We start from the raw sequence: 27,555 nt of genomic DNA on the forward strand, positions 1-27,555 counted from the left end.
CGGCTTGCCTAAGGCCTTCAGAGGGTTTTCTAGTAGGCACGTAGCCGAGGGATCCTGAGTTCTGGGGAGGGATCCAAGTAGGTCAGGTCAGAGGGTCTTTGAAGCCAAAGCGGTAAGTGTGGACGGTGCAGCCTGGACCCAGCTTCCCTGGAAGGGACAGTACCCTGCGTACATAAGGACACTGCTGCAACCTGGTGTTCGTGGGCCAAGGGCTTAAGAGAAGCCACCAGTATTTTGGTGCTTCCAATTGTAAGCCGTTTTGCTTTAAAACATCACAGGTTTACACTACTGTTTGCACCAAGTTTATTGATAAGTTTACAGTTAAAATGTGGGCCCTTCCCCTGCCACGCCCCAACAGCCACTACCACTACTCGTTTCCTATCTACCCAAGCTTACCACACGCTCTTGCAAAACACACCGGGGGCAGGACCCCAGCTATTTGGTAATTACAAAGGCTGTGAAGTTACACAAAAATCTCATTTCCTTTTCACTAACAGGCTATGAATGAGAGATTAAGGGGCAAACACATTGTGTTTATCCAGTCAAGCCTTCCCTAATACTCTTTTATCTAAGACACTAGAACCCAAAGCAGTTTCACTTAGAACTGTAACTGATACCGTGTTTCCGCATGGTTAAGCTGGGGCTCACTTTCCCTCAAGAGGAACAGGAAGCAGTCTCCTAGTGCCGCCCCGCCATGATACTCTGCAACACAGTTCCCACACAGGTGCAAATGATGCTTTAAGAGCTTTTAAAACAACCTCTACATTTTCCTGATGCAGCAAAGGTCCCCTAAAGGTGGCAGCTGTGAAAGAGAAGGCACTTGTGCTAAAATAAAACTCAGAGGGTCTCGAGAGCAGCTTATGCCTGGTCAGCATAAGCTGCAGGCAACCCTTTAGGCTGGGGGGGCGCTCCCCCAGGAAGGCATCTGTAAAGGAAAACTTTGTAATCATGATTCCAAGGCAAAATGGCTACTCAAAGTTGGGGGAGGACAAATACCAAGAAGGGAGATAAAAAACACAGCCGACCAGGGATCAAGGAGTGCTTTCCAGGGACTGCCGGCTGTGCACGCTCCGAGGGGCCTCTTCCCTAGCCATTCCCAGGAGGGCCTGGGGATCCTGAGGGGTAGCATCTCAGTGAAGAGGCGGCCAGGCCCCTGCTTCTGGCTGGGCTCCCCCTACTGCGTTCCCAGGAACCAGCTGAGTTCCTACGGCCGCACTGGCAGGTACTGCTGGTCCACAACAGAGGTCTTAGGGATTTTCCGGTAGAGCCGTGAGAGAAGTGAGGGTTCACGCACGATCCAGACTCCTTGGCGATGCCCAGTGGCTTTCTGGGCCTGTGGGAACTGCTCTCCCCCATCAACACTCCGAAGAGCAGTGCGAGTCTTCCGGCTGGGCGGGAAGGTTGAGCTAAGCAGGGGACTGAGGGTCTGTGTCCTTAGTACCATAAATAAAGTGCACCATGAACGGAGGCTGTGAAAAGCCACTTGCTCCAGCCGAGGTATGGGGAGAAACTACCATCCCGCCCCCGGGGACAGCTGGTAATTCCCGTCAGCCAGGACGCTGGCTGCTGAGGCTCGTTATTGCTTTATTTCCTCAGTACTGTGGAAGCTTTAACTATACAGAAGAAATACTTGGTGGGCTTGGCAGGCAGCACGTGACTATCGCAGGGCTGGCTGATACTCGGCGAGTACACGTTAGCTCAGTAAGTTTGGAAGATGGCTGCTGTTCCCCTTCATTCTGATAAACTTGGGAAAACTGAAATTCTTTTTTCAAATACCTATCAGATTGGCTCACGACGCTTCTAAAGAAGCAAGACAGCTGTTTATGGCTGACGTAGACATGGTCGTCACTGTTCTGACAGTTTTTAAATGTGTGATGGAAGAGAGCCTGCGTACTACCACTCTTCAGGAGACTGCTGATGCTGACGGATGATGGGTGCCATGAACTGCTTGGAGGCTCTTTGAAAAGAGTACAGAGGAGAACCGCGACGTTACAGAGACCTCGCTCCGCTTAGGGTTCCGCAGCAAGGGTCCTATTTCGCCGCTTTCATGTAGGAAGGTATCGCGCCCCTGGCAGTCAGGCCCTCGAAGCGCTTGTACGTGTAATTGATGAAGACCCAGTCTTTGTTCTTGTAGTCGGTCTCGGGGTGGTTACTTGTGGGCACTGGGAAAGAAACAGATGTGAGAGCCGATCCCCGCCTCACCCCAGCGGACTGCTCGGTACGGAAGACACGACAATCTCAAGAACGCACCGCAGGTTTTATTTGCAAAAGGGATTTTCACCGAGTTTTCTACCTTTGCTTGCCTATGTCCTTTGAACTTTGTACTTCTGCACTAATATTACTGAAGTTTTATTTTTTCTCTCCTGTCATTTCAGTTTACCTAACATTAATAACAAAAAACAGGTTTCCATAACCTTCCCACCGAGCTGAGCAGTCTAAACATGAAAGTCTGAAACAAAGCCTCACTGCTCTGCAGTTAGCACTGGAAAAACACTTCGAAGGAACTTGCAAAACTGGAGTTCCTCTTCAGCTCTCTACCCTGATTTGTGAACATCATCCCGGAAGTGGGGGTAAGCGGGGGATACCGTGATTGTAACGTAGCAGAGGCGAGGCTGGTGGAATTACCTGTTGGCTTAAGAATATCAGATTCTGGGAACTCATCGAAGTTTGAAGTATCATCAATGCTTTTGATCTCAATAGATATCACAGCAGGTCTCTCTCTGCCAACAGACATGCCACAGATCGCCACGGTTAGTGCTCGTACGCTCACACCACTCACATCTTTCTCCAGCAAGACTGCTGTGGTCTGACACGGCAGCACTTATTTTCTCTCGAGAAGCCTGTGAATGATGACCAGCCACGCCAACTGACTACACCCAAAAAGTTAGTTATGATGAAAAAAAATGAGTAACCCAATCATTTATAGCTAGAGAAAAAGGAATACAAAGAGGAAGCCGAAATATCCCTAAGATGCGTTACACATGCGCAACAACCCCGAGGAATGTAATCATCATGTACCGCAAACCGGTACTCACAAAACTAAAACTTGGAAAATAAAAATACCTGACGACCTGCCCCGTCTACTAAAAGGGGAAAACTTCTAAATGTCCCCTCATGTAAGGCTCTACCCTTTTCCCACTGGCGGTACCAAACACAAGGGCAAAAAGAGGCGGCAAAGGTGAAAATGACCAGGCTGCAAGCAGAACACGTTATCAAACGAAATGACAACTTCCTCACTGGCGCTCAGCACCCAACGAGGGCTAAGCAAGCAGGGCTAGGACTAGAGCGGGGCCGGGCTCCTGGCCACTGGCTGCACTCCGGCCGCCCGCGGACACTCTTCCCTCTCCTTCCTTCTGCACCCCCTGCCATCCTTCTCCCCTCTCCCCTCTCTACCCCCAGGAACAGCCTCCGCCCCGCGGGCAGGGACGGTCCCGCTGGTGGCCCTCAGTGCTGGCAGAGGTCGGGACGAGCATCGCGCGCACTTCCCAGATGCTCCTGCAGCACGGACCCCGCGGGCCGCTTCGCCTGGGAACGGAGCCTGTGGCCTGTGGCTGGGCGGAAGCCTGGCTCCCGGCCTTCACGGTCAGTGACGATCCAGAAAAGACCCCAAATTTCTGAGATGTATTCTCCCTTCTTTTTTTTCAGCTTGCCAAGGACAGTGGTTCTAATTTGGCATTAAGCAAACCACAAACTTTCTGAAATAATTCTGAGTATTTTTACATGGTATACCTGATATGTTCCCAGTCAACACCTTCAAAAAAAGCATTATTTTTGATTTCCTCAACTCCAGGGGCTCCAATTCTATGTTCCCATTCACAGCAGAATCTGGAAAAGACACATCATACCTCAAATTGTTTCTTAAATAAAGACCTCTTCCTCTTTTTCTCCTAAGAGAAGAATAAGAGGAAGCAGGGGACACAACCAGGAGACAATGAAAATTTTAAAAAAATTCATTCCGGTCACAAACTCTGAGCAGTAGGTGGGGGGATGGTTTCTGATACCTCAGAATGAGATCCTTGGCTTTCTCAGAGATGGGGACTTCTGGAGGAAAAGTCAAAGTCTCTTTCCAGTTCATCACCTTCTTATACGTCTCTTGAGGGGTCTCAGAACAGAAAGGAGGATAGCCTGTAATGAAAGAGGAACTTCGAAGCTTTTACATCCCGGAACTCTGAGATGTTTCTCCTCGACATGGTTGTGTGTCTTCAAAGACTACTCACTATCTCTGTATGTCCATTGCTCTATGACACAGGATTTCCACTCATCCCAGAAAGACCTAAGCCTTTCTCATGGTCCCCAAACTCCTAAACCCAGTGATGACGTTCCTCTGGTGCCACTAGGAAGACAGTAATAGCTGGGGCAGGGAAAGAGGAGAGAGCGTATGTACAGACGCAGGTACGGGAATCACCGTGCCCAAAGGAGGAACGAAAGCATGAAACGATACCATGACAAAACGACTCCACTCTGGAAGTGTCCCATGACAAGCTGAATGAAAGCACAGGTGGGTTTCAAAAGTGAACGCCACACCACTTTCTGACACGTGCGGGCCGGAGGATAAACACTCACATGCCGTTGCCCGCCCAGCCCTCCACACAGGGCACACCCGCCTCCACGGGCCCCCAGCAGTGATCCCAAGGAAAGGCGACTGAAGACTCCGCGCCCGGTCACCGTACAGACTTTCCCCGGTGTGTCCCCTACATTCAGAGACACCATTCAAACAGGATGGAGAGGCCAAGAGGCCCCTTGTTTGAAGGCTTCGGGGGAGCGGACGGTGAACTACATGTAAAGAGTGAGGCGACACCCACGCTTTCTGCATGAGGTGTGATTTAAACATACAGTGTTCCAAGGAATTTATCACAGTAAGACACACTGCCATTAGCTCCTCTCAAAACACGACCCTCCCATCCAACACGCTTACCGCACTGTTCTCGCCACTTTCTGCAATAAAAAACCCTGTAGACGTGCTCTGCCCTATCTTTAGTTGGGCCCCTGGCCGTCTTGACCTTCTGGATCGATTCCAGATTGTCTACCTTTCCTGGCTATTTTGCCTTTGGGGAAAGCAGAAGTTGCCAGGTCCAGGGCCTCAGGTGGATGAGGACACGCCCGAGTGTACAGCCTGCCTTTCTGCCGGACGGCACTGCACAGCGGCATGCCCTGTACCTTTGATCACACCTCCCAAAGAGCTTCAGGAACCGCTTCGGCAAGCGGCAAGACATGGGATGTTTGAAGTGGGGGGGCAGTATTTTGGGGGAATTAGTGGCAATGTGATTTTTTACTGCAATAAAATTTAAAATTTTAATACTCACTGTAGTTTACAATCACCCAATAGAAAACAGATGTTCAGTAAGGGCCAGTGACTGAAAAAACTACTACATGGAGAGGATAAAAGTACAGAAGAACATAATACACAATCGGAAAGGAGCCGTGGGATGCCAGAAGGCTGAGATTACATGAACAGTGGGATACACGGGACTGACAGAGTTGTCTAGGAAACTTCACTTAGAAAGACAAGCGGGGAAAGCATCTAGCTTGCCCTTGACTGAAACAGCCTAATGTCAACACACAAGTCTTCCCTGGATGCACACACAGTCCTCTGGAACATGCAACTTACCAATGAGCATCTCATACATGATCACCCCAAGCGACCACCAATCACAGAGCTTGTTGTACCCGGTCTGCATGAACACTTCAGGAGCAATGTAGTCAGGAGTGCCTACTGTGGAGAAGGCCTGCAACACGTACCACACGTCAGGGAGGCCCAGCCAGGAGGCGTGGTGCTGAGTTCTAGTCTACAAGCACTACCAAGAGCTACCCCAAACTAAGTAAGCAGGATGGCCCAGTGGTTTAATGCAAGATTGATTTGCCAGAGCATTTTCCAAAATGAACAATAAAGCTTTGTTAATAAGCTGAAAGACTGCTAAATAGGTCCAAGCTCATAATTCAGTGACCAGGTCAAAGGTATCTTATCACAACTAGCACTTGCTGAACACCCCTTAAGAACCAGGCCATACTTCTTGTGTGTACATAAGCCTACCCAGTCCTGAGAAAACTTCTATAACAGGACCTTCTGAATACAATGTTGCAAACACAAAATTTTTTGACATTTCAAGTAGCTTTGCCCAAGGCCTCCACTAGGTAAGTGGCTGAGTTCACTTTGAGAATTAAATATCTTGCTCCACATCATCCCTTTCCAACATATTCTTTGTCTTGAAAAAACCATATAGACAGGTTTATTACTAAAAGCTAAAGTTCTATCCTACAGGTTAGATGTTTGTATATGTCTATTTACCAAACTTACTCATTTCTGTAGAAAGTTACTACAGGGACAATTTCTATCGTCCTTTTCTTTTTTTTGAGACGGGGTCTCACTTTGTAGCCAAGCCGGCCTCGAACTCACAGCAATCCTCTTGCCTCCACCTCTCCAGTGCTGGGATTACAGGCGGGCGCCACCACGCCCGGTACTAGAGGAACAGTTTCTAAATTTCAGTATTCTACTCTAATATACTTGGACTGCAAAATTCTAGAAAATACAGTCTGATGTGCATAACATTTGAGGGTTTATCATATGTAGCCTCTATTCTAGATGCTTTAAATAGTCAAAAATCAAAATTTCAGCTGTGCTGTTTTTAAAAAATATTTATTATGAAATGTTACAGACATACTGAAAAAAACCCCACAATGCAACACCCATACACCATCCCACATTAGAGGTAAATAATCTGCTATACTTGTCTTAATCGTTTGTCTTTTAAAAGAAGTGAAATTATAGAAACAAAGCTCTGCCTTAAATACTCCTCCTCCCTTCCCTACGAAGTAAAACCTACACAGAAATTGCTGTGCTGATCTTGTGTGAATATGCTCATAAACTATATGTTATTCTTTAATAAAGGTTTCATACTATACCGCATTGTGCTTCTTTTTTTTTTTTTTTACTTGGCATTATGGTTTTGAGACTTATCCACGTGGCCCTTGTTCACTCATTTCCGTTATATAAATAAATCACACTTGTTTCCTACCCACTTTTCTATAAACACACATTTGGGCTTTCTTCCAGAGCCTCACGGGGACAGCCTGGGCACACACATTCGGGGAACTGTGTGAGAGTCTCTCTGGGGTGCTCACCGAGACCCCAGCGGTAGCCCCCAGCTGGAGCCGGACTGCTGGTCGTGGCTGACAAGCACCCTGACAATGAGCCATCCTTAAGCGTCCTCCGAAGCGGCTGCTCCTACGGGAACCAGCCCAGCGGGCAGAGCTCCGAGCGCTCTGCCTCTCTCCCACACTCAGCTGGGCCAGATTTTTAAATTTTTATCAACTTGACGAAAATGAAATACGATTTTAATCTGCATTTCCTTTATTTCTAGTAAGGCTGAACAAGTATTCGTATAATTAACCATCCTAGTCTTTTATTTTTCCTGTAAATTTCTTTTCCCATTCTTTGCCCATTTTTTTTAAAGCTCTGTTTTACTGAGTTATAGGAACTCTATGAATTCAGAACAGTAATCCGTAACTTTTACATATTACAAGTATCTTCCTCCAGTCTGAGGCATATTATTTTCATTATCGTGTTTGAAATGAAGTCATATTTGTCACATACCAAAAATATGTCACATATATACATGTGTAATAATTAAATTATGAGGCATAAGAATGAAACGAATACCTATGAATTCAACTAAAGAACACTGTGACACATTTTTTTTTCCCGGTACCGGGAATCAAACTCATGACCTCACACTTGCCAGGTAGGCGCTGTGCCGCTGAGCTACACCCCCAGCCGGTCAACTAAAGAACAAAATGCCAATATCATTAATATTAAGCCTGCGATTATCCCACACCACCCTGCCTCACCTCCTAGCCGCTGCTGAGTTCATATTTATCATTCCCATTTTGAAATACGAAGTTAATCTTGCCACATCTCTAAGTGAGATCTTATTTAGTCTTATTTTTAAGCTTTATGAGATAGTATCATTCCATATGCAGGCTTCTGCTATTTGATATTCCCACATAGTCTTGTTTCTAAAGCTGATCCACAAAGTTACCTGTAGCTGTTTTTCAATTATTTCCTGTGGATGAGCCGTGAGTTATTTTCAGAGTTCTGCTATTAGATAAAACGCGCTAAGCAGTCTTCTCCACGTCTCCTGTGCATGCATGCAGGATTCTCCCGAGTGTGGGACCAGGGGCAGGACTGCAGGGCTTTGGTACCATTTGGCTTGGCTTTTTACTTGTTTATATCTTGATATACAGGGACTTTTTACCCCTTTAAAGTACTAAAATAAGTAGAACATTTCCTTTATGATTTGTACTGAGAGTATCTGCTTTAAGAAATCTTGCTTTGCTCTGAGGTCATAGAAATACTGCCTTTATTTTCTTCTTAAAGTTTTATTTTTCATCCAGCATTGCTTTTTATGCACAGTGAAATTAGGGACGCATTTTTTACATGTTACTTTTAAAATACAAATATTAAATAACATAAATGCTCATAGGTTTTTAAATGTTATTTCTTCTGTGTCTTTTAAGCTTTAAAGTCTGTGCCAGACTGGGCCTCCCCCTAAATCAGAAGTATTTTCATTCTAATCATAAAGGAAAAAAATTATAGATACCCTTTAATTTAGAGATTAGATTTATTCCGGCAAAGATAAATATTAAGTAAATCTTACTTGATCAAAGATTATACAACTAGAGGTCTATTGACACAGGGAAACAATTCAGGACACTAAGACGTTAAAAAAAATTCATGGATGTACATGTACGAACTCCACCCAAGGAATGTAAAAATTATATACTGCAAACACATACTAATAAAACACAGCCAACCAAAGGTTCAAACCTGTGAAGGTTCGGAGCAATGTTCTCACTCTGGAACTAGAGCTGCTACGACAGCTTGCCTTATGTTCCGCAGCGTGTACGAGACGGAGCCTTCTCAATCCAGGGACCACTCCTTCTCTAACCTGTCCGTTTTCCACACTGAGGTGTCCTCCAACTCCAGCCTCTTACATCTACACCCTCCTTTGTTTCGTTGTCTTCCTGGAGTGTTGGTTAGTGCTGAAATCTAGCAGAGCTCTACTGGCTGGAAAAGGTCATGTCAACCACATCAAGTGTTCTAAATCTTAGGACTTCATTTTAAGAGTTTCACAGGAAATAAAACGACTTCATTTCCTACTCATCTATGTCCATAAATTCTACCTTAAAAAATAAACTGACAAAGATCATGTACTACCTCTTACCTCTGTGGTTTAATAATTGCAAGCTGACTCACCTCTTCCTTAATGAGGTACCAGGCTCTAAGACTACCCACGACCGAATCGTAATTTAAAACATTACAGTACAATCTAGGCAGCCAGGGAGCAAAGTTCAAGCTTCTGCTTTTTCCAGTGACTCCCAAAGGACTTGAAAGCAACAGGCTGGGGCAGGAATTACATACTGTTATTAGGCGCAAGCTAGAGCAGCAGGACATTTGCACTAAGCATTGACAAGTATCCCCCTTCAGCCTGGTGCGGGCCAAAGGGGATCACTTCCAAAAGTCAAAGGAAGTCACATTTGGAAGACTAAGAGGTGGCTTTATTGTCTTCAAGTTATGAAGACAGGTAACGCGAGAGTGACCTGAATTCACACTTTGCCATTTCTACTGGAAAAGGCAAGAACCTTCATCATTGCATCAGGGACTTAAATTTACTCAATTTTCAAAAAGCACTTAAAAAAACCTAGTTTTATAAGGAACTATTAATGGTTCCTAGTGAAGCTGACATGACCCTCTGGTGCAAATCAAAAAGCACAAAGTTTGACTCAGAGTACAGGGACAGTTCAAAGCGCTTAAACTTAATCACCTCCACAATAATGTCAGCACAGTAACCAAAAATTAAGTTTTGACCTGCTTTCAAAAAAGAGAAAAGGACTGCGGGTCTAGCTCAGCGGCAGAGCACTTGGCTAGCAGGTACGAGGCCCTGGGTCCAGCATTCAGTAGCACCAAAATCTCAGAAGATTCTTTATCATTTGGTAGCTTCCAAAACATTTTAGAGTTAAATACCAGTTTCTCAAAAGGCAGGCGCTATCATTTAAGACAGTTTTTTTCAGGGACAGATGGACACATTTACTGCATAGTAGGATCACCTAGTCTTTTAAACCTCAGATGCTGCATCAGAGTCCCCACGGGAGGGAGCCGGGTACCAGCATGTTCTGAGGTTCCTGAAGTGACTCTGGTACGCAGTCACGGAAAGAGATAATGAAAGTGCCAGGTGTGGTGGCCATGTCTGTAATCCCAGCACTCGGGAGGATGAAGGGGGATGATTCCTGCAAGTCTGAGGCCAGCCTGAGCTACACTGTGAGTTCAAGGCTAGCCTGAACTGTAGAGCAAAACCCTGTCTCAAAAAAAGACAAACAAATAAAAAACTTTACACAGGTTACTGCAGAGATTAGGGAGTGTCAGGAGCAGACTGGCAAGATCCAAAGTGCCGGGATTACAGGTGTGCGTCACCACGCCTGGCCTATGTAAACAGTTTTTCAACCACAAACAGAATTTAGACTTTTAAAGAATATCCTGACTCACAAGGAACAGAGACTGTGTTGAAATTAACTGTACTAAACTCAAGTATCCCCAAGTTAATACTAGAAAAACATCTAAGGTTCATTTCACTTACTGCATCTCCGAAGATATAACATAAAATCGTAACACGTGAGGTTCCACTGATAAACTTTAATCAAAACAACGCAACCCCTTCCTTTCCCCTCCTTCCCTCCATTTCTTACTTCTTTCTTTCCCTTCTTTCTTTTCTTCCCTCCCTTTCTCCCTTCTCTCCTTCCTTTCTTTTTCAGTCAAGACAGGGTCTTGGCAGGGCATGGTTAAGCACACCTGTAATCCCAGCACTCAGGAGGCTGAGGCAGGAGGATCACTTTGAGTTCTACACCAGCCTGGGCTACAAAGTGAGTTCAAGGCCAGCCTGAACTGCATAGCAAAACCCTATCTCAAAAAGACAAAAAAAAAAAAAAAAAAGGTCTCACTGTGTGTTTCAGGTTGACCCCAAACTCAAGATCCTCCTACCTCAGCCTCCTGAGTGCTAGGATTACAAGTGTATACCACCATGCCTGATTTGATTCTTTCTTAATACCACAGGCTTCCCTTTTCACATAGGACTGAATCTACTTACTAGTAACTCATTAAATTAGTTACGAAAGGTTCTATAGAAAAGTCTAATTCGTACTTTACTAAGTAGCCTGGCTGAAACACACCCTATCTGGCAACCCGCAAGGTACCATTGTACATACACACCTAAGATGTATTTCATGAACCTATTAATCAGCTATATAGTTAAATATAAATTTTTCCTACACAGTACCATTTTTTTTTCCACAGTAACATTTTATACTGGTTAATTTATATTATTTAAATAACTTCCAACAGCTGGGCATGGTGGCACCTGTAATCCCAGGAGGCTGAGGCAGGAGGATGCTGTGAGTTCAAGGACAGCCTGGGCTACAAAGTGAGTTACTACTGAACTGCACAGGGAAATCCTATCTCAAAAAGACAAAGAAAAAAAAAATCCAACGTACTATCAAGATAAATGCAATAAAGCTACTTATTTTTATGGCTAGGGCATAATTTTATATGTGTAAAAACTCAAATACATTTAAAATAATTTCCTTTGTATTATAATTTTGATTACCAGGTACTTTTTTTAACCATGAAGTAAGAAAAGGTAAGCAGATAAATTGAAGAATCTTGCCTAAATGGATCAAAATTTGAGTGATTTCCAGCTTAAATATAAATCCTTTGGCAAGAAAGGTGGAAGAGTAAGGAAAGGCACTGAGTATTACCAACCTAAAAGAGCAGAACAAGGCTACTCATTGAAAACGTCATAGTCAAAGCAACCTACTATTACCTGCTCTCCTTCAAAAGATTCCTTTTGGTGCTACCAACATGACAGGGGTCTATTAGGGAACTTTACAAGCAAGGGATATGCTACAAATATGCATTAAATGCAAATTTATGCACTTCTTTCTGAATTTATTCGCACTTTGTTGTGGCATTTCAGAAGCCACAGACACTACTTACTAGCTGACGTCTGTTTCTTTTCCAGGTTTCTGCTTTCCTTTTGGAATTCATGTTCTGAAAAGCTGAAAGTAGAGAATACAAGTTCTAATCAAAATTCGGACAGGATTATTCACTGCTTTGGAGGGTGCTGGTTTAAGTCGCACGAAACCCTAAGTTATAGTTTCTGTCTAGATGTCCCCCAAAGCCGTGTGGGCTGCGGAAGGTGACCGGACCAGCAGGCGCTACCGCTGACTGTCCTTACTGGTGACAGATCCTGCAATCTCCCGCCCTGGCTCCTCTCCTCACTGCTTCCCGCGACCATGACAGGAGCAGCTCTGCTGTGCGGCGAGGCAGGTCCTCCCACACACTTTTGCTCTGGACCTGGCCGACTATGGACTGAAACCTCTAACAAACAGGAGCGAAAATAAACCTCTCTTCCTTTCATTTGTTAGGGCTGGATACTGAATCCCACTGACGAGAAAGTGACTGACATCTTAAGTCTCGCTTTTCTCCCCACACACTCAAAATTTCGGATGACAAATTTCCCAGTAACTCTACAAGGCCAAGTCAGAGACTCAAGCATCAACAAGAAACTACACAGTGAAGGCTGCAAACAGCACTTTCACGTGGATCAAATGGCCGGAGAACACAGTTAAGAATTACAGGAAGTTTGGTCTCAACAGAAGCAAAATTCTTGAAATAGACGTAAAACATTAATTTCTCAAAATTATCATCAAAATTGTAAGATTAGCAATTGTTACATATTCCAGGACTTCTGAATTTGGGCTACACTATTTGACATAAGCTTTTCCAGAATAAACTGTGTTTTGTTTTGCTTTGTTTTGTTTTTGCCTTTTTGAGACAGGGTCTCGCTATGCAGCTCAGACTGGCCTTGAGCTCACTTTGTACCCCAAGCTGGTCTTAAACTTGCAACCCTCTTCCTGCCTCAGCCTCCCGAGTGCTGGGATTACAGGCGTGTGCCACCATGCCCAGTTTGAATTGTGCTTTTATTACATTGTGTTCAATGCTTTGATGGTGCTGAAGAAGAAGGTGAATTTCTCATAAAGGTAGATTTCTTTCTACCACGACACAAGGAAGCACCTGGGACAGTGGTGATAAACCTCTGGCATGCACGTGATATTTTTCTTTTAGAACAAAAGATGTTTATGTATGAGTTGTTTTTCTAAACTGAAACCACAGTATTGAGGTTTAATTGGAGTGCTGGCACTTTGCGGTAAGTGGGTTTTCAGCTGCACCTTGGTATTTGGTCTCTAGGCCCGCCATCGCGGACCTGGCGTAAATCTAGACTGGAGCTGTTGCCGGGCTTTTCCCCTACAACTTTCACTTGCCAGTCCCATATTCATCCACAGCTACCTTCCAGGAGCGCTCTAAGGAGAGCGCTCTTCAACATCAGCCTTCACACACTTGGCAGCAACTCACCGGGTCTCACGAGACAACACACACCAATTCCTCTGTAAAAACCCACGCTGTGAGAACCACCCCCATCTGTCCCTAGTAACCTGACTGCCAAGAAGCAGCTCTTCCACACCCACCTGGGAACAGAAGGCGAACACTGCTGATACTTACTGAAATCACTGGGGAGGCTATGGTTCAGATTCCTATAGAACTCTGTCCTGTGTGCTTTCTTCAGTCCTGTGCAAAGGCCAAAGTCAGAAAGTTTCACATGGCCCTACGGACAGGAAGAAAACAGGCAGTAAGCGGATGAACACGCTTCCACATAGAACAGAGCGTCATCTTCTGCTCCTTCCCTCTCCATTACATTTCTATAGCCTAAGGATACTGTTGTTGTTGTTTTTTTTTATCACAGACGGAAATGTGTAATAATAAACTCTTTTCTTTGTACTAGGAAGTGAACTCAGGATCATGCGCTTGCCAGGCAGACACTTGTGCCACTGAGTTATATCCCCAGCCAATAAACTTCTCAAAGAGCACCCTAAGTCCTACTATATTAAAATGATTTTCATTTTTGCATGTTATCTTTGGTTCTGTTTAAATATAGGCCTCTTAACATAGCTGAACACTCCACAGAACCTAGAGACAACTGTACTACTTTAATGAGAACAATCATCTATTTTGTTTCTATATGGTCTTCAAAATTACCATTTTTAATATCTACATAATAGTCCACTGACTTTTAGCACATTATTATTTATTTAGCCATACTGAATTCTTAACACTATTTTCAATTCTTTGCTTTCATGTAACATGGATCGTAAGTACCCTCGACAGACGGGGTCTGTACCCCCAATTCCAACTGTGCATGATACACAGGATGCCCTGAATAAATGATTATTAAAAACAAGTAAAGGAACAAATCTTGTTCATATAGATTTTTCTCCTCTTAAGTCTCACTGGAACAAATTCTAGGGAGTAAACTGCTCAAAAGAGGAAGGGTAACACTGCAGAGTTACTTCTTCAACCTCCCTCTTATCTCACTGGGAAAATGGGAGTAATGACCTCCTTCTGGCAGAAATGAGAACTGATGCATGTCTGGCTCCTAACACAATGGCTGGCACATAACTAGCCCTATAAAAGAAGTGTGTATTCTTGGGGTGGTGGAATTTTCAGTACATGGAAGAAGTGAAACAAAAGCAGAGGAGGAAATCCTGATGCTCTGGGGTGACACCTGCTCAAGATCAATCCGAAGTACAGCGGCCAAGGTTTGAGCCTCAACGACTTCAATGTGGTCTTTCCACAATGCCACCATCCTCTGGGGCATTCCTAGGGTTGAACATACAAATTTCCAAGGGACAAGGCCAAAAGGAACCTGTTCAGATGGGTCAGGTTTTATGTTTTGTTTTTTTAAGGAAATCCTTTTGGATTTGTGTGTGTGTGTGTGTGTGTGTGTGTGTGTGTGTGTGTGTGTGTGTGTAGCACAGCAGGTAAACTGCTATACAAGGACAGCTTTGAGCCCACTCAGTATCTTTTTTCTGATTGGCAAATAACTTCTCCTATAAGCCAGGAAACAGAATTTTAATTTATAGTTCTCAAAATTATACGTTTTGCTGCGGAAAGGAGCTGCCTTACAAGTAGTGCCTAGGGCAAATGTTATTCAAGCCTAGACTGTCAGAGAATTCTACAGCTCTTCTGAGTACACAGCAGAAACTCAACACTTCTGCATTTTCATATCTACAATATATGAGGCTGAACATATAAAAGGACTTGCTAGTGAGAACACTTTACTACAGGTCTGAGCTAGCATACTATAGAAGGCAAATCTGTCCCTAGCAGGATATTCACTCCTCTCTAGCCAGACGAGGTTCTCAAAGCCCTGGCCTCCATGGAATATGTCTCATGAACCTAAACAAAGACTACAACTAAGCCAGCACTAAGGTACCTGGGCATCTGAACTCAAAACCATACAAGGCAGGCCGGTGCTTACTAAAAATATATGTGAACTTACTAGCATAGGAAAGGTCTTATACACAGCACTAATGTTTTAAAAGCAGAATACAGGGCTAAGGAAGTAGTTCAGTGGTACAGTACTTGCCTAGTATGTATGAGATCCTGGGTTCAATCCCTAACATGGCAAAAGCAAAAATAAATAAACAAAAACCAAGCAGAATATCAAGCTATTTACTTTTTTTTTTTTTAGTACCGGGGAATTGAATTCAAAATAATATTTTAACTTCCTCAAAGTTTCCACAGCATAGGCACTAAGCTACTTAGATGCTAACTTTACATAAGTTGTTGACAGAAAGAGAAAGGTCCCAAAGCTATGAGAACAAAATAGTGCTTAGCATTCAGTGGCGAGATTAAAGATTACATTTCTTCTTCTTCTTTTTGGTACCAGGAATCGAACTCAGGACCTTGCACTTCTGTCACTGAGCTATATCCCTGGCCCCAATTTTTCTTCTTTATAACTGCATAGTATTCAAATTCACAGGGGCTGGGGATTTAGCTCAGTGGCACAGCGCCTGCCTGGCAAGCGCAAGGTCGTGAGTTCGATTCCTGTTACGGGGCGGGGGGGCAAAAACCAATAAATAAATAAATAAATAAATAAGTATTAAAATTCTCTGTTATATATGATTATTTTTACATTGAGGAGAAAAATTACTAATCAGAAGAAATTATCTGATAAGTCTGCCCTCTTGAAACAAAGAAAGACAAAAATCTTCAGGTATTTCAAAAAAATAATAATATTCATGTTTTCTTTTTCTTTTTTTTTTTTAGTTTTTTCCCGGTACCGGGAATCAAACTCACTACCTTGTGATTGCAATATTCATGTTTTCCAAAAAGAACTAGAAAATTATCAAAAGATAACAAGAAAGAAAAATATAGTAGGGATTAAATTTACTTTTTACTTAGAAGAAAAATTCGGTCAAGACAAAAATTCCACATCTCAGCACTTGGGAGGCTGAGGCAGGAGGACTACCATAAGTTTAAGACCAGCCTGGGATGCACAGTGACTTCAAGGGCAGTTTGAACTACCTATCAAGACCTTGTCTCAAAAAAAAAACCAAAAAAATGTGTATAATGTAAGATTCTAGAATGTTAGCACTAAGGGACTTCAGGGCTTTTCTACATCAGTATGTTCTCTGTCTAGTTAAGAACAGCAAGGTCCAGACGTGAAGAGATTTCCCAAGGTTACTCAAAGTTTAGTTAGTAGCACGAGAGCTGTTTTCTAACTTACTCTGATTTTTAAAACTAAGCTATTTCCATATATAAAGATTAATATAAACAGGCCATTTCAGAGGGCATGTGATCAGTAACTTGGACTTTGTGGGAGGTTTTTGTTTTTGCTGCTGCCCTACTTCCTGGTTCTTGTCTGAGTTCCTCATTAGCTCCACAGAGGCTGCTCAACAGGGAGTTTGGATAGGTGATGCATTAGCAGTATAGTTAATTATATGCTATGAGAAGACAACTATCTTTGGTCTTGTGACAAAGTAACCCTTTAAGTCAATTCTGTTTTTTTTTTTTTAAATAAAAACAACTCTACATTTATTGGCCCCCAGTAGAAACATAAGGGTAGTCAAAACAGTATGACCAAATGTTTTACAAATACTCCCAGAGCAAACCACTCAATCGGCTGCCTTTTTCTTACACATTATCGTAACTGCCACTGCCTCACTTCACTGCTGTCTTAATTCATTGATCACTTCTAGTTGGAGACACTTGTAGCAGATACTATTATCTCCTGTCAGCATGATCCATCCTACTTGTTTTCTTGACTTTGTTTTAGAATAAATTTCTTCTCCATTATCTAATACAAAGTTCATGTACTCATCAAAACCAGTATCATTTTGTTTTGAAAGCTTGTATCATTTTTACTGGTTTTGCTTTGTTTTTGTCTATGTTGCTGTTATTTTTTTTTTTTATTCTCTTTAAAGTTATTTTTAAAAGCCAGTAACATAGCCCTCTATCCACATACTCACTTGCTCCTACAGCCACACCTGAATCCGGGATCTATTCTGCAAGTATCTGAAGATGAGGTTGATGGGCTGCACCATCACCTTCTGCACTTTCTGGCCCTGGCCCCTGTATACCATGGTGGAATCTGACAAGACCAATTTTGCTCTTGAATAGTTTCACAAATGCCCTATCAAAACAACCACGAGCCTTTCAGAGACAGGAAGTAACAACAAATTTGCCTGTTTTTAAAAAAACCTACCAGGCAGAAAAACAGTTCCCCGAAGCTCAGATTAGCAAACACACAATTCAAACTGCTACCCCATGGATACCTTGCTGTCCAGCAGAAGGTTGTCCGGTTTGATGTCTCTGTGGATGAATCCGAGCTGGTGGATAGAGTCTATGGCTAATACCGTTTCTGCTATATAAAACTGAGTCTCTTCTTCAGTCAGAGTATCTTTTTTCATCAACAAGGTCATCATGTCCCCTGAAAGCAAAAGGATACAAAGCCACCACCATACATCCACAGAGACACACACACACCCGTGCACACACACGTAACACACAAACAAGACATGATTAAGTGCCAGTTTTCGGGTATTTCTTCCCTATCTGCCAACATTCGGCAGCTAAACAGAAATCTGCTATGTTCCAGAAATTTACCAACACTGCCAATAGGAGGAAAATGGCAAGCAGTAGTTTCTAATACTTCAAGGATAAAAATCACAGCCACCAAGAGCAAAGCATCTGCACACCTAAACTCGGCACCTGACCACTTACTGGGCTTTCCATCTGACTTCTGAGAGAAAAAGGTAATTTCTCTCACACTTATTTTTATAAAAAAGTAGATTTGCTCAGGATCATTTTTTAGACCGGAAAAAAACCTACTTTACTTTTCATTTTGCACAGGTATGAGCAAACTTCTCCACATCTAGAAGGAAATGGCATCCCCACACAGGCCGCACTGCCCACCACTATGGAGAGGCACTGGCACGCCACGTAAAAACGTCAGGGGCTGGGAAGGCTGCAAACGAGCTTGCCCTCTTCGGCTCACAAAACGCTGGGAAGACAAATCACTGGAAAGGTGGGATTCAAGCAGCCAAGAATTAGTCCACAGGCCAGGCATGGTGGCGCAGGTCTGTGATCCCAGCACTCGGGAGGCATAAGAAGCAAGATCACTGCAAATTCAAGGCCAGCCTGGGCTACAAAGTGAGCTCAAGGCCAGCCTGAACTGCACAGTGAGCCCTGTCTCAAAAAGACAAAAAAAAGAAAAAGAAGAAAAAAACTATTCCACAGAAGGTGGAAAATGCTACACACTGGAATGTGTAACAACTGCCTCCCAAAAGTGCACACGGTACACGTCTCAAAATCAGTAGGGTTTTCTGTAATGTCTTATTATACATATTTAGGTATACGTCAGTATTATTTATATGTCTTATAAAAACACAGTGTCAGTTTTTAGCAGTTAAATGACAACTTTTTTATTTTCTGCAAAGTCAAAGCTTAATATCAACAACATAAAATAGCAAAAGGAAGATTCAAATCCTAAAACTCAACAATTACACAAAAGCAGCAAAGAAAATATATATGAGTAGTTTAAAGTGATAAGAAACAGAGAAGACTTCAGTTTAAACCCCACATAAAGCTGTTTATGTTAGAAGACAGGGAAGAGAGAAACCTCTGACTTAATAGAGCATCATGCAACTTTTTGAATTTCATTTAATTCATGACTTTAGCTTCTGTATTCTTGAAGAAATGTATTTTCCCTCAGGCAAAAATTAAACTATTTATTAGCTACTCTTTTTGGACAAGACTTGAAAAACAGGCCTTCTACTCACAACCGGCAGCCTGAGCCAGAGGCGCAGCACAGATGAGGGGCAGCGCCCTCAGGGCCACGCTGGGTGGCTGGCGGCCGCGTGGCCTCCAGGCATGGCTCAGGAGCGCAACCCAGGGCCTCAGCTATGTGAAGGTTGCCCAGACCACTGGAGAGCTCAAACCAGATGGTCTATGGCTCTGCAGGCCAGCTCCATGGAGTGCAAAGGGCAAGGTCCAGGGTACACGAGAAGCTACGGAAGATGGTGCAGGAGACACGTCAGGAGCTGGTGACCAAGCTAGCTCTTACTCCTATTTAAGGACTAGCTTCTGAATGTTTGAGAGTTTCTCCTCATTTTACTATGCAGACTCACTTCTAACCTTGATCAACTGATAACAAAAAGCTCTTGGTGACCCTGGATCTAAAGTGAGGGTTGCCACAAGTTCAATATATTATGCTACAACTGTATTTGCTTTGCTAAAACTAAAAAGGGAAAAGTTGTCTTCCGTGATTCTCCACCTGAGTTTGCTCAGTTTACCTGCTCACTGGGAAATACTGTGTTCCCCAGAACAGAGAGTATAGTCTGTTCTGCATTTTCTCTGGAGCTGTCTTAGGAGATGCAAAGGTGGAGGTACAGAAAACTTGAAATCTCAGAAATAAAAAATTGATTCTGGCTTCTAATAGAAGTAATGAGAAATTTATTTCCTAAGTTAGAAAAAGAAACTAAAAAACTTAGAGCAAAAAATGTTATAGCTTCAATTTTGTCACTTGGATAACCCATATGTGATTCTCATGGGCAAGAAAGCAAGCAGAGCTCCCTAGTTTATCCTTACACTTTTTAAAGGAAAAAGAGAGAAATGTCCTTCTGAAATCATGAGAATGAATGAAAAGGTTGCTAAAATTGGAGAAAGGCAACCCCAGCACAAGACAGGTTACTGACCTCCTTTCACAGACCTAAAAAAGATACAGAAAGCAACTTTGTGAGCACAATTAAAAGTAGAAAGGGTTAATTGTTGATAAGAGAGAGAAACCACAGGACAAAAAGGAAAAATGACCTTTCATCGTTAAGTAATTACCTCCAGGCAGGAACTCCATGATTAGGTAGAGGTTTAGCTTATCCTGAAAACTATAGAACATTTTCACAACCCACAAACTGTCTGCCTCCACTAGAATGTCACGCTCCGCACGAATGTGGCCAACCTGGAGGTATATGCATTTGATTAATGACAAGCCTTGCTCTGCTTTATTAGATTGTTTATCTGCTTAAACAATTTAAATACTGCTTTGAGTACTGAGATGATCCAAAAGACCTGCTTAGGCACACCCACTAACTCAAAATTGACATTTGACTTGAAGGCATTTGGTGATAAAAACTTGACAGATAAAGGGCTATAAAAATTGCAAAATGAATGGCTTTACTGTAAATGGTAACTTTAACCATGCTATATTCTTCTTAGTTAAAATTACCACCCTTTTGCATATATCTTTGTTCTAACAATTTCTTATAATAAAAACAAGTCCTCAAAGTGAGACTCGTTTAAACAAGTCCTACTTCAGGTCTGCAATGCTATCTAAAATGACAGTGACCATTCTAGAATACTATGGTGCCACAGTATTTAGTGCTCTGCTAGGCATACAGTATGCTCAACCAATTCTTACTGCACTGAAACATAAGAACACAAAAGTAAATTTATAGATTTAAAACAATGACATTTCTTCCCAGTTTTCCACTTTTTACTGAAATGTCTAGCTAAGGAGATCAAGTTGCAGAAGGTTAGGAAGAACTAACAGAATTACTTTGCTGAAATAATGCTTATAATAGCAAATTTACCTCATTTACTTTAAATATGCAACAGTAACCAAAACGTTGCTGTATATCATCAAATATTATCCCCTCCTTTTTTTTTTTAAAGAGTTGCAATAGCCAAAGTTGGTTGGATCTAGTCTAAATTTATTAAGACCCAGTCCACGACTTTAATACAAGTTTGGTGTTCATATATATTACCTGTCAGAAGTGTTTAGACTATGTTCCAAAGTAAAAAATACATTGAGATTCACAAATGGGCACTTCTGTGGACAAAGTCAGCCCACTGTTGCTTTGCTAAAGATGAAGCTACACACACGCGTTTACTGAAGTGTCTCCTAGCGTGACTCTTCCATTTGGACCCTGATGCCACCCTCTCTCCTGTCTTACGTCAATCTGGCCTCACTCTTCCATGCTAACTTTTGGGGGCCTGGAGACACTGAGTTTACATATTTGAGTTTTCTGTCTTTACTAAAATTATTCTTTGGGAAATTCTGTAATAGTTTCAGTATGCAGAAAACACTTTTACATTTGTACTTATGGTGTGAGGTAAAACAAATATACAATAAAGATGATACAGCACAGTGGCATGAGACCACAAGAACATAAAAATAAATAAAACATCTCCCTTATTTGACCTCGGTACAAAAGCTTTTGGGAAATGAATGCCACCTACTGACCTGCAGCCCTGCAGCCAGACTGTCCCTGTCACCACCAGACACTAAGACTGTACAGAAGGCAATGTCACATGCCTGCTCCCCCGGCTCCCACTAAGGCTCTTACGTACTGCAGGAGCCAGGGAAAAGGGAGGTGCTCCTATTAACATCTGTCACTCGGCCTGGAGGACAGAATGGTGACAGCAACATTCCTGTTTGTCATGGAGAAAGCTACAGTCACTGCAAGCGCACCTTACCCTTCTCTTCTGGGGTTAAAATAGCAGCTAGGAGCCTCAAAATGTACAGTGGAGTCAGGGGAATACAGGAGAAGAGGGGGAAGAGGCAGAAGTGCCACTCACACCAAAAGAGCCTCTTTCCGTGTTCCGTAAGTGTTTAACAGGGCAGGGTGCCTGCTGCTGTCTGTACTAAGGCAGCAAAGCTAAAAGCCAGTCTTTTTCCCCAGTGTAACTGCACTTGGCATCACAACCCAGGTTCGCCTCCCGTACTGGAAGAGCAACATCTGACACCAGCACAATGCTCCTGCACTGTCCTTCACAAATTTTCCAGATAGCAGAAATTCCTACCTTGTGGGGCAGAATAACAACCTCAATGCTCATTGGGTAGCTTTAATTCCTATGAAGTTCAATAAAAGTAAACAAAAAAACAATATTCCCTCTGGACAAAAAAACCTGTAACTGTAAAAAAAAATTAGGCTCTGAATCTAAACTCTGTCAGTTCAAAAAAAAAAAAAAATAAAAAAATAAAATAAAAATAAAAAATAATAAACTTTGTCAGTTCTACCAAAAATCAATAAAGGATCTGCACTGGCCTACTTCTAACTTTCCCCGGGCGCAAACCTGCTGCATGCTCCTGCAAGACGACTGGCCCACACAGAGCTTGTGGCCAGAGACTTTAGCCCATAAGAGATCAAACCTAGGGAATTGAGTCCATCAGTGTAGGGGAGCTAAACAATTACATTAGTATACCATTTAATGCATAGGTTAATACAGAATTCAAAATGCGAATCTGAAGAAACATTTCCTTTATTTTTTTCTTTTTTTTTGCTTTTTAAGACAGGATCTTTCTCTCAGTTCAAGCTGGCCGTGAACTCACTTTGTAGCCCATGCTGACCTTGAATTCGCATCGATCCTCCTGGACCAACCTCCCTGAGTGCTGGGATTATAGGCGTGCACCACCACGACTGGCAAGCACAAGGTTGTGAGTTTGATTCCCGGTACCGGAATCAAATTATTTCCTTTCTTTTCATTTAGAAAACTTTTAGAAATTGATTTTGAAGAAGTATAGCATTTGAGATAAGATTTTTATGAGTTACTATGTTGGGATCATCTGTTATGATGCTGGACAGCGGGCACATGCTAGGTGGCATTAATAATTCTGAAAATCTTAATATGTGTAGCACTTTACAACTTTCTTCCAACTGCTAATTACCGGCTATCAGTTTTGGGCCTTTGTCACAACTAGGAAATACACCTTGTAAAAGTAAAATTTATTCAGGCAATGTAAATATAAAGACCAGTCAACATAGAAACTTTATACTTTCCTTCTCAAGAATAATTAATACTCTTTCAACGCCTACACACCCATACTATACACTAATTTCCAGGAATGTACAAAGAGGGTTACAGTGCATCTTGCAAAAGTTGGTATTAGCTTGAATTATAGTGTCTGAAGACTTATTACCAAGGATTTGATACATACTCGCAACAGAAATTTCTGAGTGCCTGGGACTTCTGGGTAACACATAAAAATGAAAGAAAAAATAAAATGCCCATGTTTTGAGGTGGCATTTACACGAAGGCAGAGAAGACTCCGTGACTATCCTTCCTCTCAGGAGGCAGAGAGAACAGGATGTGGGGCCAGTCTCCATCCTTGCCCTTAGCTCAGTGGAGGAACTCTCCCTGCCATGAGGTCTCTGTGCTCCTGTACATCAGACTTTTTGTAGAGAACTTGAGTCATCACTTGTTGCAATCTGTTCTTTTTGTTTTTTGGGGGTTTTTTTGTTTTGTTTTCTTCCGGTACCGGGAATCAAACTCACAACCTTGTGCTTGCCAGGCAGTCTTTTTGTTTTTTTAAGACAAGGTCTCGCTATGCAGTTCAGGCTGGCCTTGAGCTCACTTTGTACCCCCAGGTTGGTCTCGAACTCGTAACGATCCCCCTGCCTCAGCTTCCTGAGTCCTGGGATTATGACGCCTGGCTTGCAATCTGTTCTTAAGCTAAATTAAACCAGATTTATAGAATGGCTGCATTCTCACTTAAAAAAAAAAAATACTGTCCATACATGCTATCATTTATTTTTCATAAAATACTTATGTATCTCACAAATCTAGTTGCAAAGTTCAGGTTTCAGAAAGTTTTCTTTTTTTGGTGGGGGAATGACTGCCAGGGATCAAAACCAGGCCTCAAGCATGTTAGTTAAGTGCTCTACCAGTGAGCTACATCCTCGGCCCCTAGAAAGTATTCTTAATCATTAAAGAGGAATTTGTATTTCGACATTTGCATCATATTTTTCAAACTCATTCAGAAACTGGAAGAGTGGCCTCTCTCAGGCAGTAATAGGCTATTCAGAAGACCTAACTTTGACTTTATGTATAGTGAGGCATATTAAAATATATTTTATGTTGTAAATTCCTAACTGTAATTCCTACTCCTCAGCTCCAAGATATATATACAATTTCTGTTTCTCAGAATTTGACTAGAAACATATTACAACAGCAATTATGACCTCCAAAAAGGGTTCTCATGACAAGGACATCTTGTGATCAACTGGGAAATTAAAATAGCAGTGGCTTCTTTAATAGGTTTTCAACTTTAAAAAGAATGTACATAACCTATAGGCATTATTTGTATTTTTAAATAGGTAACTGATTCTTTGTAGGGGAAAAAGCAGTATTATATGTATAACTATACATAACAGCTAAAGAAAACTGTAACAAAACACATATTTCCATTAAGCAAAAGTAACAGTTTAGGGAGACAAAAAATTCATAAGCTGACTAAAAGCACTGCTCCAACTCTGCTTTACCTGCTCTTTTTCAAGCATGTCTGCTTTACGGAGGATTTTCATTGCATATACATGCCCTGTATCTTTCTTCTGAACAAGCCGCACCTAGAAAGTGATAAAAGAAATGCTATTATGGCTGTATCTAGATGTCCCCTCAAAGCCTCACGCAGTCACAGCTGGGGCTTTCAGACACAGCTAGATCTAGGATTAAGTGTGTGATGCTGGATAAGGGTGTGTGATCCCTACATCACTCCAATAATTGGTTTGGCATGCATAGTCCTGGATGTGGATAATGGGAAGGCCTGTCCTGGATGTGAGTCCTACCCAGCCTAAGGGCGTGCAGCCTGGCTAGAATATAAAGGACAAAAAGAGGGATGCTGCCACAGCTTGCTGCTTGCTGCCTTCTGCCCGCCCTGCTTGGCCATGGACTGTTTCTCCTGTGAGATGCCCCTCTGCCAAGCCACCCTGCCTTGGAGCCAGCTGACTATAGACAGAAACTCCAACAAACCGCGAGCTAAATAAGCCTCTCCTCCTTTAACTCTGGGTGTTGGGTATTTTCTCTCAGCAACGAGAAAGTAACAAAGACAAACCCAAGTCAAAAATTCACACTGCCAAGTTAATGCCTTAATGTGTTAATAATAAGAAAATTTTTTCTTTTGCAGTCTGGGGATAGAGCCCAAGGCCTAACAAGTAACATTTTAAATGGAGAAAGTATTACAGTTTGAATATAAGCAACTAGAAGAAAAAAGCAGAAAATATTTTTCAAAATTTCAAAATGAATACATTATGTTTAACAGTGTTAATGCCACAGACATCCTCAAAATATCTCTATATCTCAATACTGCTGGCCCCCTACTTGAACAGACCAACCCAGTTTCAAACTTTATTCTGAAACTCTTATGGACTAGTTAAGTCCCTCATACGTATTGTCCAGTCAGCTCAGAAAACCTAAGTAAATAATTGTTTTTTTGTTTTTTGTTTTTTGGTTTTTTTTTTGGTTTTTCTCCGTTACCGGGAACCGAACTCACGACCTTGCACTTGCCAGGCAGGTGCTTTTGCCCACTGAGTTAAGTCCCCAGCCCCCTAAGTAAATAATTGTAACAACAGAAGTAAAAACTCATACATAGAAGAAAAAAGTCTGGAAGTTAAAACAAAAAAACTCTATAAAGCGTTTACTTAGGGAAATGAGGCTTCAGGCAGTTTTTCTTTCTTCTACATTTAACAAAGTTTTAAAAGAGAACCGACAATTCTATGATGAAACAAAAAACAATGGTCTACAAACAAAACTTCTTGGTAGGTTCTTGTATATCCACCCCTCTTTCCCAAGATAAGGAAGTTTTATTTTCCCTGTATCTTTGTTCATGCTTTCCTATCATGTCTTACGTCCCTTCCTCCTTGAACAGAAAGCTTTTCTTCCTTTTTGGGATCCTGGGGAATGAACTCAGCACCTTCACATCTATGCCCCTTTTTCTTTTCTTAAATATTTACTTATTAGTATACATATTTTTTGAAACAGGGTCTTGCTAAGTCTTTAAATTTCTCAAGCTGGGCTCCACTTGCAATCCTACTGTCTCAGCCCTCAGAGGAGTGCTAGGATTATAGGTATGCGCCACTGTAGTGGGCTGGAAGTGCTTTTAAGAGCACTTCCCCTCTCTCAAGGGCCATCAGGAATTTTGACCCCTGAGGAATCAATTTTATCTTTACCCGTGCCTTTGAAATATTACAATTCCCTCTGGGTACTGGTTTTAATAATATGGCCCTCCTCTCTGTCAGTTAATGTAACTATCATATCAGTAGATTGTTCACTTTAGATGTTTTCCATTAATAAGAATGACTTTGCATGGGCTCATTTAAACCACCTCCGCAGGCTGCTCTTGTGATTAAGCAGGACTTATTTGTTAGCTCAGCCTGGTGGTGCATGCCTATAATCTCAGCTACTCAGAAGGCTGAGGCAAGTTCAAGGCCAGCCTGGGCAACTTAGCCAGACCTTGTATCATAATAAAATTTTAAACAGCACTGAGAATGTATCTCAGTGACAGAATGATGCTTGCCTCACATGCCTGAGGCCCTGGATTCAATTCTCAGGGCCAGAAAAAGTAACTGGAGCAAAACTGAAAATGCTTTCAATTCTATACCTTCATCTATGTAATTCTTTTCTATAAATTCTGCTTCCCATGATCATCTTTTTAGAGGGTGCATGAATTGGGTGGGAAGAACTAATGGATGGTGGTATGGTTTGTGTCTAGATGTCCCCCAAAGCCTCATGCAGTCATGGTGGCAGCTTTTAGAGTTTGTCATTAACTCATGGTCTAAGGCTGGGATTATGGGTGTGAGTGCTATACCCACTCTAGGGTTGGCAGCCTGCATTCGATATAAGGGATGGAAAGAGGCTTGCTCTCACCTCTCTCACTTGTTGCTTTGCCATGAACTGCTGCCCTTTGCCCTGTACCACCCTGCCTTGGAGCCAGCCGACTATGGACTGAAACCTCTGCAAACTGTGAGCTAAACAGCCCTTCTCCTTTAACTTTGGGGATTGGATATTTTGTCTCAGCAACGAGAAGAGTACCTAAGACAGATGGTGATACTCTGTTTACTCCTGGAAAAGCAGTGTGATACTGGGAAGTAAGAGCTTTAAGTTCAGAAGACATGGGCTCAACTTCTGCCCCCAGCACCCAGCAGCTGTATGAGAGTGGGATAGTACACACACCACCCAATTTTTAAGTTCATCCTCTATACAATGAGTTATTGTCATAATTATGGAAGGAAAAATGCTATGTGAATAACTTCCTTCTACATTTCAAACCTCTAAATCAATACTTAAAACACTAATATAATCCCTGGCAAAACAGAAAAGAACAGAGATCTTGG

General features: G+C 42.3%; 1 protein-coding gene across 4 annotated transcripts in view; it reads right to left on the reverse strand.

Moving 5' to 3' along the window:
• Positions 1-286: 286 nt before the first annotated feature.
• Stk38 (serine/threonine kinase 38) overlaps positions 287-27,555 on the reverse strand; it is a 44,092-nt gene continuing 16,823 nt past the window's right edge. For all 4 annotated transcript variants that reach the window (XM_005389597.1, XM_005389598.2, XM_005389595.2 and 1 more), the window contains 10 exons: positions 24,709-24,792; positions 20,282-20,405; positions 17,725-17,879; positions 13,610-13,712; positions 12,044-12,105; positions 5,609-5,726; positions 4,002-4,125; positions 3,730-3,825; positions 2,626-2,720; positions 287-2,162 (listed from right to left, as the gene is read on the reverse strand). In XM_005389597.1, the coding sequence (XP_005389654.1) occupies positions 2,032-2,162; positions 2,626-2,720; positions 3,730-3,825; positions 4,002-4,125; positions 5,609-5,726; positions 12,044-12,105; positions 13,610-13,712; positions 17,725-17,879; positions 20,282-20,405; positions 24,709-24,792 (1,092 nt within the window). In that variant the 3' untranslated portion in view covers positions 287-2,031. The remainder of the gene's footprint in view (positions 2,163-2,625; positions 2,721-3,729; positions 3,826-4,001; positions 4,126-5,608; positions 5,727-12,043; positions 12,106-13,609; positions 13,713-17,724; positions 17,880-20,281; positions 20,406-24,708; positions 24,793-27,555) is intronic.

Source organism: Chinchilla lanigera, unplaced genomic scaffold (assembly GCF_000276665.1).
Source record: "Chinchilla lanigera isolate Chin_1 unplaced genomic scaffold, ChiLan1.0 scaffold00036, whole genome shotgun sequence".
NCBI classification, from domain to species: domain Eukaryota; kingdom Metazoa; phylum Chordata; class Mammalia; order Rodentia; family Chinchillidae; genus Chinchilla; species Chinchilla lanigera.